The 14,898-nt window shown below is 38.1% G+C and overlaps 2 protein-coding genes across 3 annotated transcripts; both read right to left on the bottom strand.

Moving 5' to 3' along the window:
• Positions 1 to 1,812: 1,812 nt before the first annotated feature.
• Positions 1,813 to 5,774, bottom strand: LOC109006770. The gene is made up of 9 exons (XM_018986146.2): positions 5,583 to 5,774; positions 5,364 to 5,460; positions 5,149 to 5,207; positions 4,803 to 5,051; positions 4,128 to 4,188; positions 3,239 to 3,363; positions 2,921 to 2,983; positions 2,688 to 2,812; positions 1,813 to 2,222 (listed from the first exon to the last, which is right to left on the bottom strand). Exons 2-9 carry the CDS (start codon positions 5,449 to 5,451, stop codon positions 2,081 to 2,083), a joined length of 912 nt encoding a protein of 303 aa, XP_018841691.1. The 5' UTR covers positions 5,452 to 5,460; positions 5,583 to 5,774; the 3' UTR covers positions 1,813 to 2,080.
• Positions 5,775 to 6,299: 525 nt separating this feature from the next.
• LOC109006771 (myosin heavy chain, non-muscle) lies at positions 6,300 to 13,864 on the bottom strand. Of its 2 annotated transcripts, none has more exons than XM_018986148.2 (8): positions 13,380 to 13,864; positions 13,003 to 13,302; positions 9,952 to 12,903; positions 8,888 to 9,749; positions 8,140 to 8,789; positions 7,208 to 7,355; positions 7,053 to 7,134; positions 6,300 to 6,742 (listed from the first exon to the last, which is right to left on the bottom strand). In XM_018986148.2, exons 1-8 carry the CDS (start codon positions 13,563 to 13,565, stop codon positions 6,640 to 6,642), a joined length of 5,283 nt encoding a protein of 1,760 aa, XP_018841693.2. In that variant the 5' UTR covers positions 13,566 to 13,864; the 3' UTR covers positions 6,300 to 6,639. The 2 variants fall into 2 exon arrangements, with proteins under 2 accessions (XP_018841693.2, XP_018841694.2); XM_018986149.2 differs by having other exon boundaries at positions 9,952 to 12,897.
• Positions 13,865 to 14,898: the final 1,034 nt, after the last annotated feature.

The following is a 14,898-nucleotide window of genomic DNA, read 5'->3' as shown; positions in this document are numbered from 1 at the left end:
TTGGACTTACCTCCTACTGCCCGAATTTACCCGATGTTTCATGTCTCCAGCCTCAAAAAGAAGCTCGGTGAGCAGATCCAGCCACTTCCATCCTTACCGCCCGTTAATGCAAGTGGGGAAATTCAAGCTGAACCGGAGTGTATCATGGATCGCAGGGTTAAGCGCCAGGGTCGTCGCGCCATCACCAAAGTTCTCATAAAATGGGTTGGAGCCACTACCGAGAATAACACATGGGAACCCCTATGGAAGTTGCAGGAAACCCATCCCCACCTTGTGGGCAAGGTTCTCTAACTGTGGGGGCTTGTTATGACCTCAAGGAGTAGCAATTGAGTTGAAGTGGAGTTAGGGATTCGAAGAGAGTCTGAGGCTGGGAGTTCGAGAAGGAGAAAGGCATTCAAGTCTTTGGTTTATACGGGGTCGTTTACATTAGAGAAGAAGAGCTCAAAACGCACAGCAGCAAGGAGGGAAAACACACCGTTTAAGGCTTGAGGAACGCACCGTTTCATTATCTAATTTTACTTTCTGTTATTTACTTTCTGTCATTTGCTTTCTATCTGTAATGGTTACGGGAATTGTCAGAGTTTGTTAGTAGTGGGCTGAGGGAATATAAGCAAGGGCAGCATAGTATGGAGGCTATGATTTATCTTGTATTGTCTGACTTAGAACATTGGAGGCTAGGGTTCCTCGAAAACCCAACTATCTTACATTTCATCAGTATTATTCTCTGAAGTTTATCCAACATTTCATTACAGATTCGTCTTCTACTTCTCATATACATTCACTTCTCATTTCTACAACTAGCATCATAACAGTGTTCTTACTAAAAATAAGGAAGTTTTATCTTTGTTAAGCTACTGTCTAGAGGCACTTGCATAGACGCTTAGGATTCGGTTTAAAGAAGCCCATTCTTCCATTGTAGTTCTACAAAACAAAAGGCTATCATCTACAAAAAAACAGATGGCTCATACTTAATCTAACCTTGGCAATTGGCAACCCAGTAAGAAGACCCTGATGTTCTGCAGCTTGCAACTGAGAGCTCAACACCTCAGCATAGAGAATAAAGAGATTGGACGCAGAAGGAAGGTTATGGAGTTGGACCCAGAAGTGATTGGAATGAAAAGGGAGAGCACAGGAAGGGGTGAGGCCGTCAAAAAATTTGAGACAGATAAAGTGTTGGTCGAACAACCATGGTTGACCCTCTCATACCTTCTGAAGATTAACATGAGAAGATAATTTAAAGATGAATAAATTATACTCCATATTTGTAACTGTTAGATCCTGAATAAATTTCCAAGCCTCCTTTCTCAGTATCCGTAAGACAGTGTGCCACAAATTTGCAATATCTTCCGCCATTGAGCCTTAGCAATTCATTGATTCAACAAAGAAGAAAAGAAGAGGAAAAAGAACACAGAAGCAACTTGACTAGCAAGATGAAACACCTTCCACTCTGTGGTGAAGGGAGAAATTCCTCCTCATAGGCCTTAGACGAACAAACGGTTAAAAATGGTTTATTGGGAATAGCCCGTAATCGCCGGATCAAAAACGGTTTTTGGTTTCTTTGGAACGGTGAAGTATATATCTACAAATCATTAATCGGAAAGAAACCGATTAAAAAAATGTGGCTAAGTTGACTATTTCAAATTATGAATTTCTTTTCTCCAGGGAAAATGAAAGGTGTTCCTTTCCTAGGCTAAGCAAGCTAAATAATTTCACGTGAGTGAACTTCTAATTTGAGAGAAATGGGAGAAAGGAGATTGGATTCCTCCATCACATACACATAAGAACTGCAGCTCTGTTCTAATTTGAAGGGTGTGAACAGAAAAATGTCCCCACATGAAGGAGAAAAATCTGATATAAGTTAGGTTGGTGCTTTAACATTGGCCTAAATGATTTGATATTTGTTGCATTACAACACGCATTTTAGACTGAGATGGTTGTGCATGAATTTACATATACAAGAAAAGTCCATTGGTAAAAATTTCAATGTGTACCACATATTTACACCACGCTACACAGGAATGCATCTTGACCAGCTTTGGATATGCTTATCCAATGTAGTGTAAATCAGATGGGATTTGTCTCATGATTTCTCAGATGTGTTTGATGTGTATCTCCACAAAATTCCTCCAATCAGATTGTTCACTGCATGAGAAGCCATTGGAACGATGACGCTGGAAGACACAATCGTGGCATAACCATATACAAGCCCAACAAAAGATGCCCTGAAATATGTCAAACAGAATAGGATTGATTGGAGCCAAAGGTTGAGCAATAGACATCAAACCAAACATTCAGAACTTCTTTTTGAGATTCTACTAATAAGAATTCCTTTTACTTAAAGCACAATGAGAGTGGATTTTTCTTCTTCTTCTTCTCCTAATTCAATGCTGGAGCTGAAAGACTGTTAAAGTTGTTCGCTTTTATTATTAGTGTAGAATGAGATGAGTGAATGCTTCATGCTTTAAATTGGCCTAAATGGAGAACTGAACTTGTCACATCATCTTTCACAGTCAGAGCAAATGAGCATTAAGACAGGGAAATAATAGAAGACACAACAAAACGAGCATACTAAATATTACAGGGATTAATGAAGAGGATATGTTTAGCCTATTTAAATAAGCCAGACAGTCAACCAGCAAGACTTAATTTTGCAAAATGAATCTCCATCAAGTCAAGAAGATAAGTACCAGACTGCAAAAGAGTACTTTCGACCACTGCCCAAGTGTAGAACACCAAAAACTGCAGCAACCAGCAAGATACTCTTCCAATCGAATCCCAAAAGTGGTAGAAGTGCACCGCGGAAAAGCAGTTCCTAGCCAAACAAGATATGCAACTACAATCTCAATAAACCACAATTAAAAAAGAAACACAGACACTCACAAACATCAAGTAAATGGAAATAGTTTACCATGCTTGTTACCTCACTAATACCGGGAAGAAATGCAACGATTATGTAATCCAAAAGCAGAAGTGAAGAAAGGACCTGCATTAGAAATAGGACAGTGTGGAATTCACCAAAGCAGTTGCGGATCAATATAAACTTGTAGCCACTAGCCACAACAAATCCTAAAAACAGTGGATGAGCCAAAGACTTCCATATATATTTTTCCTTAACTATTTAAGATATAGTTCAAGCTATGCTGACAGTTACAGAGATGATCATTTACAAAAAAAATTACCAACATACACATGTGAAGCTTGGACTAGTCCCTCTGGGGACAAAAAAAAGTACAGCTACCTGCTGATTAGCTGCTTCACTAGACTCAGCAAAATCTGGCCACGTTTTCAGTAGTAGATATCTGCACGATGATACGAGTACCACTAATCCAGTAACCAACTCAAGATGCCACATCTCAAAACCAACTGCACAAGGGGAAAACATGGCACCCTTTAAATTAATGAACTTTTAATTCCAGTCTGCAAGTATAAAAGAAAAATAATAAAAATTGGAAAGGTAATTACATAACTATGACACTGTCTGCACTGTTATCAAGGAGAAAAAATCAATAAACAACCTGGGAGATCTACATTTCAATATATATCTTGTTCACTTTGAAGACTTAAAAAAAGATTACATTGATATGGTAAGATCTCTTTCCAAAACCACCAAAAAATTAGTTTTCAGATCTTTGAACAAGGAAAGTTCTGTGTTTCCAAATTCTACAAAAATGGTGCCAACTTTTTCATTGTTCCATTAGAGGATGATGAATGAGCATAAGAAGAATTGAAGTCAAGCTGCCTTAAGGGGCAATTTGAACTGCACTGGACATAACCTGACCAGTGATCAGAAATATGAATCTTTTGTCATTTTCATCTTCCTATGCTGTCTCTGTATTTATCAACTAATTCATTCATGTTTGCTAAGCAATATAAACCTGCCCCACTTCAAACCCACACCTTTATTGCATAAGCCAGGTCCTTGTGTTGGTTGATGTTCTCTTCATAACTAGCATTACTTCTGGTTAAGAAGAGGAATCAGATGTCAGGCTTAGCCATGAGAAGTGAAGGCTACTACTTGCACAACTGGACATCTTTAATTAAAGCTAGATATTGCATCTAAACAATGTCAAAAATTGCAAAAGTTTCAATGAAAAACTTGCAATAAGAAGTGAACACAAATTTTATACATGACACTTCTGTAGAACAGTCAAGGATTGGCAATCCTTCCAATGATGCAACATGAGATACCTGCAAGTCGCAATTAAGGAATATCAATCAAAACACAGATGATCGGAAAATTTAAGCATAATTTTACCCATCAATCTGTTTATCTTGGTTATATCGAAATTGAGAGTACTCGTTTACTTCAAAGCAACAAGTCCTGACTAAAACCAATAAGTCTGAGTAACAAAGCTTTAATTCATAAAAGAATTGTAATGACTGATGTTTGGTGTCTGGTATGAACATAAATAGCCGATAGTCTATAGAAGTGAAAGTCCTATGGAGGCTGCTTTTTTATTTATTTATTTATCAAACAGCATAATGGAAGACACGGCATAGCCAGATAGAAGAATGCATTGTGTATCACAAAGAAGAAGCGGAACTCGCTAAAGCATGTTTAGATTATCAAAAAATATTTTGTCCTGCTTCAATTTCAAACTTTTGAAAGAAGAAGGAATCCAAACGGTAAAAGAGGATGAAGTGAAAACCTTTGATTCAAAATGTCAAAACGAGAAAAATAACTAGAATAGAGCTGAAAGGATGTGAGTAATGACTAGGTAGCTACCAAGATTCCAAGGGAATAACTCTTGGACAAAAGCAGAGCACAACACGAAGGTAGTGACACAAGAAAGTAAGACTACCTGCCGAATTATAATACCCAGAGCTGCTATTAATCCTGAAGTGACGGTGCATGCCTGAAGCACAGTACTCCTGGAAGGAATCGTTGAAGAATTCTGTGCAGCTGAATTTTCAAAAGAGGAAACCATGCTGTCAACTTGAACATTTGTAGGAGTATTATCTGCTTCACTTTTTGGTGGTTGTACATCATCTCTTCTCGATTTCCTCACCGAATTCCGACTAGCAAAAGCCCTTGTGTTTAGTCTAAAACCCTGCCAAAAAATAACTATGTAGGTGTATGACAACAGAAAACGAAAATCTAGTATTCGCTCTAATTTTAGAGATCATATTACAGAATGAGAATCTCACCCTGAATAATTTAGAAGGTAGAACCTTTTGCACACCATAAAGATGAAGGAGCTCCCCACCTGAGAACATGTAATCACATTTGACAATCATGAGATATAATTTCTACTTGATAAATCAATGCACCCAAAATAAACGAAAAATAACATACAGATAACTGTTGCTTTGTCTAAAAAGAAATATATGTTCACAATTTGTTAGCCGGTGAATGAACCAACCATTGAAGGTAGAACTTCGACAAGGTAAGAGGTTTGTAGAGACGTGGTTTGTTGTGCTCCTCCAACAGTTTATAGTGAGCAAAGTCATCGTAGATAACTGCTCCAAATTCCAAACTTGAGAACGTGAGTATCTGTCTATGTTCCAGCTACTACTACAGTTACAAGGAGAAAATAAATGGGTGGAAACTCTAAAGTAACTGGAAATCAGAAAAACCAAACCTTTTTTGGGTTCCGCTTGGAAAGTGCGCAGCTTTTGCTGTTCTGTCGGGACGTGAAACTGGAACTATGGAATGCCCCTAAGAAATGGCTGATGAACGGGGAAACTGAATTCTGATAGATATGGACTTCAATTCCTACCTTACCCTTTTCTTCAGTTTTCTCACTGTATTTTGACCTTCCGCCACGTTGGCTATTACGGCAAATTTTCTGTCCTTTCTATTTTTTCCCTTTCCTATCGGGTCCTGGGAATGAATCCACAAAGTTGAACACTTTCGTTTTTTTAGTTTGTTTATATTATTGATTATCTGATTTATAAAATTAAAATTTTAAAATTTATTTTCTATATCAAATTATGTCGCACAAATAGAATATGATATAAATATTTTCAAATAATTATTCTTTCAATATTTTTAATTATTGAATCAACAAAATTCTAAACTCTCATATAAACTAATTTGAAGAATAATTCTATTTACAATTACAAAAATGACACGTAATCACTTTAAAAAAAGAATAAAATTTATTATTAAAAAATTAATTTTTTTATATGAATCTCATATTTTATTTATTTATTTTTTAAATAATTATACAACAGTTACACAATTCACGATTGTAAATATATTTTATCTTGCTTTTAATGTTGATAAGTAACAGCGTACATGGATCGACGAACACGACTTCAAGATGGGAAGGAAGTGGATCTAACACAACTTCAAAGAACAAAACGAAAGTATCTATATATTGAACAGAAGTGTTATTCTTCATCCTAGATGGTTAAAAGAGAAACTATAAAAATGGATGATGATTGCCACTCAGATTCGATGCTCATATACTGTACGTCATAGCACATTCTCTAAAAGCTGAAAGACTTGGATTCCCTGAACCCTAAAAAGTGATTGCAGAGAGTCATTACGGTAATGAAACCATTTATAAATAAACATGTTAACCACAGGTATAAAGAATGGGGGAATAAATGAGTATCCTATAATACAATTTGCAGGTGCAGAGGATAAAAATTGTGGTGTTTCCAATGGATATAGACCGATCACAGACTTCATCACAAAACGGTTCCCAAAAGCCATATATGCATAAGGAGGCAATAAGCCATAAGGCCTAGCCTTGCTCGGGGCTGACTCATCAAAACACGACCCCCAGAGACCCTGCATGCATGGATTCGAAAGACTTAGAATGAATAAAGTCGTTATGCACCCATAGGATTAACACCTACTCAACAAAGCAATGGAACTAAACAATAATGGAGGTATTGGTTGCAGGGGCTACTAAACGGTAGCAACTTGAATCTTAGCCCTGGTTTAAGAAATTGACTGCACGCACATGTTTTTTAATAGAATCAACCAGTTAATGATTCTATTAAGAAATCATGTGCGTGCAGTCAGTTTCCATATTCCGACCCCGACCACCGCGTTTTTCCCCATAACAAAAATTTGGGAAGAAAATGCAGTACATTACCATATTCCATCAACACGATCTGCTATCAACTTTCCTTGTTTGGGAATGAGACCTGATGTGTTCAGAGACTTGAATACATGACCTGGGGAAGAAAGACATGAGTTTTCGGTGAGGTTTAAACTTACTTTTTGGATGATATTATAAAGAACGCAAACCTTTGTCCTCATCAGTTCCCTCGTTGTTTATCAGACGTTCAGATTCCCCGCCAATATTGATTGCAAGATGGTCGGTTGAACCCTTTCTCACAGTTCGCACCTGGGCAGCTAGGGGGACAGGAGATACTGTATTCTGTCCAATTGGGCCCTGCATTACACCATTGGAAATCAGCAATTTTCGCCTCTATATTTTAAAAGGTTTTGAGCAATCTATTTTTTTCCTCTTTTAAGTCACCAAAATCGAATAAGATGATAAGTGGAACATCGTTGCTGTAAGCAGATCAACAAAAATGGTATCACATAGCATTACTTCTCTGCCTGAACTACGTGTTTTTTTCTTTTTCTTTTAATATTAATCTTGAATTTTAAAGTTCAGTTTGGAGTGAGTTTGACGTTTTAAATGAAGAGTTGACATTGTCAAGATCACCTCAACCCATATCAAACCAATTAATGATGGAAGCCACTACTTTTTCAACTTCTCATAAAAAGTTAAATTCATCTCAACTTACTTCATACATTCAAACACATAACTCAACATATTTACATTTAAACACTTCTCAATGGAACCCACAAAACACTTCCATTCATAGATCAACTCAAATTATCAGAGACCACCCCAGCATCCAAAAGCAGCCCGTGGTCACATTGATAAGCAGAAAAGATATAATATAGGGAGTACAAAAATTGTATAGCATAGATTGATTGATCTAACTTGTCTGGGAGATGCAGGTTGATATACGCTTCTGCAACCAACAAAATTGTGCTTGATTTAACTTATTAAAAAAAGTTCTGCTTAGTTTTTTTAATTATAGAAAAAGTGTGCTTAATTTTTATCCGTGCAGTTTTGTGGTGTACATGATTTTCTTTTCCCCGGATCACAAAAAAGTACGGATAGAAGAAAGTAATAGTGGAAAATCATATAAGATATTTACCACATCTTCAATTTCAGATATCTCTGACCCTGTAGGCAACGGCGGTGGTTCAAAGATGCTCCTTTCCTGTACAATGTTGGGCTCGGCATTCCTACCTTGAACTGAATCTTCAAGTAATTTAACCTTGATTGACAATTCCTCTACGACATTTTGGCTCGCCAGCAATTCTGTGGCAAGCTCCTGAGCTTTTGATTTTGAATTTTCGGATTCTAAAAGCATGGCCACGACCTGCTTTTCTAACAAAGACAGAAGTCCTTTCGCTCCAGGATATTCTTGCTCGCCTAAATCACTGACTTTGAACATACCTATAATTTTCTCCAATCCAAATATGAGCTCAGACAATTCGTTATTCATTTTTTCCAAGTCTTGTCCATCTCTAATGTGCTTTTCAACTTCCCCCTTCAGATGCTCGATTTCAAGAACCTGTGTTGTAAGGTTTGACTGTAGCTTTGTTCTGTCATGAGATAAAAATTTTACTTCTTGCTGCAACTCAGTAACACTATCAATGATGTGAAAGAGCTTCTTTATATGAGCTGAGTTATGCGGGTCTAGGTCTCCTACTTCTGAGACTGCGATAGGGATTTCTATGTCTCTAATTTTTTCAAACAGTATTTTCACTTGGGATGCTGACAAGGGGGAGTCTTCTGCCTCTGAAGCAACAAACAAGAACAAACAAGTCAGAAGAAACCAGAACTAATAATACCAACAAAATTACATTTATGCAGCAAGGTCCCGTCAAATTTTTTACCTTGTTCTTTAATTAATATAGAATTGTATAAAGAGGAAACTTCTGCCTCTCTTTCCTTTATCTTTTCCTCTTTTGTTTGGTAATCCTCTAGATTAAGCCTCAGCTCACTGCATGAATTTTGCAATACATCCACATCAGTCTCCAACTCAGCAACCCTATTTTGGTTTAGATCCCTTTCTTCTATAGCTTTTTCAAAACCTTTTCTGCTTTCTTTCAATTTAGTCTGCAATTCTTCAATTGTAGCTGCCGCCATATTACTTGTGCTCTCAAACTGTTTAATCAAGGCTCGTACTTTTCTAGCAGCAAGTAACAACTTGTCAGCAGCTTCAACATATTTGCTGCCATCAAGCCTTTCCAGTTGCTCTACTGTGGCATCTCCCTCGCTTCCTATCATTTCCAGGGACAAACCATGGTTGAATTTCTCAAGCTCAGGTACATGGCTGAGATCCAATAGATTGTTCTTCACCTCAAATTGCAGTTCCCTGGTAACGGTAGTACAAACAGACAGTAAAGTGGAAACATCGTTGTCCAGTATGCTTATACTAGTCTCCTGTTCCTGTTTATACATTTCCAGATCCTTTGTTTTCTGTCTCAAAGATTCAATGTGCTCAAATAGAACTACTACTCCATTCTCTGCGGCCTGCAATTTTCTCAACAAAGATGCAATAAACTCATCTACAACTGATGAGAAACCTTCAAACTCATCTGCAAGAATTTTGTTTCTCCACTGGAACCCTTCCACGGTATTTCTAAAATATGAAGAAATATTGTCACTATCTGCACTCGCCAGGCTGTAATGGATTTCAACACCAGCAATATTGTCAATGCTATCCGAGAAAGGTTTTGTAAAACGTGAATTATCCTGGAATAAATAAAACATTATAATTAGAGAACAGGTGAAAAGATTAGAGGGTAAGAATGAGATTCTCCCTTGTAAGAATGTGATAGGGGGTAAGGGTCTTGACTTCAAAACCCACTGGATGGGTGTGTAACTAAAACATAAAAAAGGGGTGCATTTGACGAGATGAGTTCTTGGATCTACAGAAACACGCATGTAATTTTACCTCCATAAGCTGGTGACTTTGCATCTCTTCTAAGTCCATAGAAACAAAACGGTCCCTTATGTTATTAATAATGAGATCCATAGTTTTCAAGCTCTCAAATTTCTTCTCAAAGCATTCTTTTACTTTGGATGAAAGAGTCTCATCTTTCATAATCACTTGAAGATCATTAAAGTGTCCAGCGAGTTCTACAGATCTGGTCTCTAAGCTGCCACTGGTCCCAGCCAACTCTTCCAGGGTTGCACTTAACTTGGAATTAAGCAACAACGCCTCCTCTTCAGCATTTTTCTTTTCGCCTTTAAGTACTGAAATATCATTCTCTGCCCTCAAAAGCGCATCTTCCTGTGATTTTATACTTGCATATGCATCTTCTAGCTTATTAGCCAAGGACCCAACTTCCTCTTGCAGCTTCTTTACCTCATTCTCTAAATTGGTTCTACCCACTTGTACATCGTTATTTTGCTCAGTCAGCAAAACAACATTGCTCTCTACCTGAGATAGTGAATGTTCAAGTGCCTTTATAGTTTTGTAGGCCTCTGTTAGTTTAGTGGTCTGAATAGCAACTTCCTCTTTCTCTTTATCTAGCTCCATCTCTGTAGCAGCTCTACTTACTTGAGCGTCTTCCTTCTCTTTGAAGAGCACGGAAATATTATTTTCCGCCAGTGATAATGCCTCTTCAAGTGACTTCATAGTTGCAGAAGCCTCAGCAAACTTGCTGGTCTGAGAAAACGCTTCTTCCATTGCTTTCTCCAATTCTTGTTCAACATTTGTCCTGCCAACTTCCATTTCCCTCTTTTCTTCAGAGAGTCGAGAAACACTGTTCTCTGCAACTGACAATGCATCTTCCAGTGATTTCACAGTTGCTTTGGCTTCCTCTAACTTACTAGCCAGAGTACTGGCATCCTCTTTTACCTTACTCAACTCTTGATCTGCATGTGTCTTAGCATCCAGACATTCATTAATGTACCCAGCAAGCCAGATAACCTTTTCTACAGGGCCCTCAAAAACTGATTCAATGGGAAGAACAATTCCATCAATACATTCAACTACTCTTTGTAACAGTTTATTGCTCTCCAGTAAGAATTGCTCGAATTGATCTCGTTGATCTTTCATAGCAACAAGATCAGCCTCCAACTTTGGGATGCACTCTACATCAGAAGATAATCTATTGATCTGGTCTCTGCAGTCAGCAACTGCAGATTCTTGCTGCTGTAACTCAAGCTTCAACTTCTCGATTTCTGCGTCTTTTTCATCCAGAAGATTTTTCATGTTTTCCCGATCTTGAACCAGTCCCTTGCCTTTCTTAACAGCCATGGATAACCTCTCCCTCAGCAAAGCAGACTTCTCTTCCGATCTTTCAATAACCTTCTGGAGAGAGCCCTTGTCCTCTTTCAATGCTACAAGTTCTTCAGATACTAACTTTATCTCATTCGATAGTTTATTAACCTCTAATCTCACCACCATATCTTCTTCAAGTAACTTCTCACACAGCATCAACTCTTGATCCCTTACATATAAGAGACTTTGTACTCTTTGAAATAATTCAGTGTTAACATGGGAAGAATCCAAAGCCACACTGCTCTGTTCTTTTATCTTCTCAAAGCATTTGTGAATGATCGCAGAATTGTCAGACTGAAACACCCCTTCTTCATTTTCCATTTCGCTTCCAGAAAACTCAAGTAACATTTTAATTATCGAATCTTTGTCCAGTGAAACTTGATGCTCCTTTTCAACAATCTCTTCATATTTGCCCATCAGATTAGCCAACTCCATTCGAAGAAACTCCTTTTCCTCTAATGCTTCAGAGAGTGAAGCGCTTATACTGTTCTTCTCCAATGAAACTTTTTCGTCAATCCCTTCATATTTGCACATCAGGTCAGCTACCTCCGTTTGAAGATAATCCTTTTCCTGTAATGCTGCCAAAAGTGATGCGCTTAAGCGGTCAATCTCACTGTGTGCATCTTCCCTTGTTTTAACAATTTCATCATGCAAAGTATTTACTTCATCCTTCACCTGATAAAATGACTCCCTTAGGTAACTCCCTCGAGCTTCCCAGTCAGACGATGAAATGGTTTCTGGTAGATCAGTAAAGGAAAATGCGTCTTTCACGATTTGGAATTCCATTGAAACATCTTTCAGTGATTTTTTCTCGTCCACAAGCCATCTAAATCTCTCTATAATATCCATCGATTGAAGTTCCTCAGGTACAGCAGCCTGGGACAAAATTTCTTCAAGTTTGTCAAGGATGGAATTCCTTTGCAAAAGTGATTCCTGCAGAGATGAGACCAGATTTTCACTTCTGACCAACTCCCCTTTACTTAGTTCCGCAGCCACCAATGAACTTGACTTCTCTTGCAATTCAGTTAAACATTTCTCGAGCTCACTTGTTTTCTCAGCCAACGACTGCTTCAACGAGTCCCTCTGTTGTACCAACGCCTTTCCTTTCGTCACAGCCATAGAAAGCTTCTCTTTCGTATTAGCACACCTAAACTTTTCCTGCTCAAGTTCCATTTTTGTCTTTGCAAGTTCCGCATTCACCGACTCAATGACCACTTTATTTTTATCAAGTTGAGCCACCAATTTCCCATTTTCATCTTCTAGACGGCGTACTTTCTCTAACAAATCTTCTTCCTTTCTTTTCAGCTCAAGCAACTCGTCACGGGCAGTGACATTGATAGTCCCATACTCAGTAACCCTGGCATTGAGATATTCAATCTCTTGGTCCTTCGAAAAAAGAAGGGCATGAAGCTCCCTCACTGTAGCCTCCGTTTGCAACCGTTCTTCTGAGGCGGCTTTAACAAACTGTGAGCAGTCCTTCACCATTTCAAGCAAAGGGTTGTCACCCACCAAATGGTTTTCCATACCCGGCAACAACAGCTGCTTGTTAGTCAGTGCCTTAAGCTGATGATGAAGCCCAGCAACTTCTTCAGTAAAAGCCTCTCTCTCGTTCTGCATCTTCACCAACACAATGAATCACCAAAATCAAACCAATACTGATTCTTGAAAAAGAAGTAAAATTTCTAGTAAAATAACAAAAGGAGCTTTTTTCTTAACCTCGTATTCCCGAGCAATTCTTTCTCTCTCGTGAAGCATCTTATCCAGCGTTTCCCGCAGGTTTTCCAGCTCACTGTCCACCACATAACCAACCTGCGTCCCGTTTTCCATTTCTTGAACTCCACTCTCGTGCACGCCATTCATCTCCTCCGAACTCTCTTCGGTCCCTACCGCCACCACTGCTTCCCTGTTATCAGCATTTGTAGTAGATAACTCGTCCGGGCAGTCAACGAACATATCCTCTTTCCCGGCTTCCCCAAAATCGTGCTCGGCACGATTTATTGGTGACGACACCGATTCCTGCAATTGGCGTTTACTTAGCATACATGAGATCGAAACCCCCTGATCTTTCAACTAATTTTGCTAACTTGGGTTACCTGGTTAACCGGTTCGATGAGGTCGTTTGAATCCCCGCGCTCGACCGCAACCTCGGTTTCTGGTGCATATCCATTCGACTCTTCGGGTACCATGACTTGATTATGCTCCGAATCCAATGCTTCAGTAGCTGGGCCAAAGTCCCCAGAACCTTCCATTACCTGCTCCGAGTTCTGGTTCTCAGACATGTCGACCGCTCATAACCGAATTGGGCCGGAAATCAGATCCGGAAATCAAAGAGTGAGTAGGGATCCAACTCCTAAACCTGAATCCATTCCCAAGAGCTACGATTCTAGAAAAGGAAACCCTAGAAATGGATACAGAAATCTGGGCGCTGTTGTTGATATTAATGGATTATCGATTTGACCCGTGAATGAAAACGGTGCCCTATGCTCCGTAAAACAAACGGCAATCGGCAGCGAGCTCACGAATGGCTTCGATTGGAATCGGAGTAGGAGAGGTTCAATCTGAAACTGGACAGAGCGGAGCAGAGTAAAATTAACGTTGTTATTTTTCAATTTAATTATTTTAACTGAATTTAAATTTTTTTTTTCTTTTTTTTTTTTTATTTTTATGAAATTGTATTTAAAAATGTTGTGGTAGCGTGTAAAGCGTTACATCTTTTACGTTGGTGCGTGCGACAGGTGTTGACTCTCGAAACCAAAATCTGAGTGACAAAACTATCAGTACGCCAACGGTGGAAAACGGCCAGTTTGCGGGTGGCAGCTAGAACTAAATTTTTAACAGATTCGTGAACTCGGTATGTTATTTAAAGGACTCATCATCTAAATTTTTATTATTATTTTATTATTTTATAATATGTTATTAGATGATTATAAATTATTTATTATATTTTATTTGTAAATTTATTATCTAATGATACATCATGAGATGATGAATAAATTTACTCTATTGTAGGGCCGTACAAAAATTGATGAGACAGACCATCGCTGACGTGGACCGGTTGTCAGAGTTCAGAACTGATCAAAACCGATAGAGAAATGGTTGACTTGCGAGAAATTTAATGAAATCGGCGTCGGCCGTTTCAATCTTAATTTGAACTAGTTCAAACCACAAAGTTAGCAGATAATATATATTCTGATTAAAAGTCTATCGGTTAGAAACAGTGACGAACAATAACTTTTATTCATTCGTTTTTCCTTCCTTTTTCTTTTATTGTTTTACCCTTTTTGTCCTGCTGTTAAATGCATAAGTTATGTGCATTTTGCTTTTATTTTAGGGGTATAATTGTCTTTTGGTGCGTGGTCAGAGCTTTAGACTTCGTTTGTTTTTGCAGATGAGATGAGATGAGAGTTGAAAATTGAATAAAATATTGTTAGAATATATTTTTTTAATATTATTTTTGTTTTAAGATTTGAAAAAGTTAAATTGTTTATTTTATTTTGTGTGAGAATTTGATAAAGTTGTAATAATTTAATGAGATAAATTGAGATTAGTGTTTTGTTTTTGTCTCTTTCAGTCTTCTTTCTCCACTGTTGGATCAAATTTAGGATCCTAAAA

Source organism: Juglans regia, chromosome 13 (genome assembly GCF_001411555.2).
Source record: "Juglans regia cultivar Chandler chromosome 13, Walnut 2.0, whole genome shotgun sequence".
NCBI lineage: Eukaryota > Viridiplantae > Streptophyta > Magnoliopsida > Fagales > Juglandaceae > Juglans > Juglans regia.
The sequence above is the reverse complement of the archived record's forward strand: the minus strand, read 5'-3'. Positions and strand labels throughout refer to the sequence as shown.

What these genes read in the sequence shown, in the direction of transcription:
- LOC109006770 (XM_018986146.2), bottom strand. Translation starts at nt 5,451, where the DNA reads ATGACTTTGCTCACTATAAACTGTTGGAGGAGCACAACAAACCACGTC. An exon ending in TCGAAGTTCTACCTTCAATG is followed by an intron (nt 5,208 to 5,363) that starts GTTGGTTCATTC and finishes ACATGTTCTCAG; the next exon opens with GTGGGGAGCTCCTTCATCTT. An exon ending in TACCTTCTAAATTATTCAGG is followed by an intron (nt 5,052 to 5,148) that starts GTGAGATTCTCA and finishes ATTTTTTGGCAG; the next exon opens with GGTTTTAGACTAAACACAAG.
- LOC109006771 (XM_018986148.2), bottom strand. Translation starts at nt 13,565, where the DNA reads ATGTCTGAGAACCAGAACTCGGAGCAGGTAATGGAAGGTTCTGGGGAC. An exon ending in AAAGTCACCAGCTTATGGAG is followed by an intron (nt 9,750 to 9,951) that starts GTAAAATTACAT and finishes TATTTATTCCAG; the next exon opens with GATAATTCACGTTTTACAAA. An exon ending in TATCTGAAATTGAAGATGTG is followed by an intron (nt 7,356 to 8,139) that starts GTAAATATCTTA and finishes GGTGTAATGCAG; the next exon opens with GGCCCAATTGGACAGAATAC.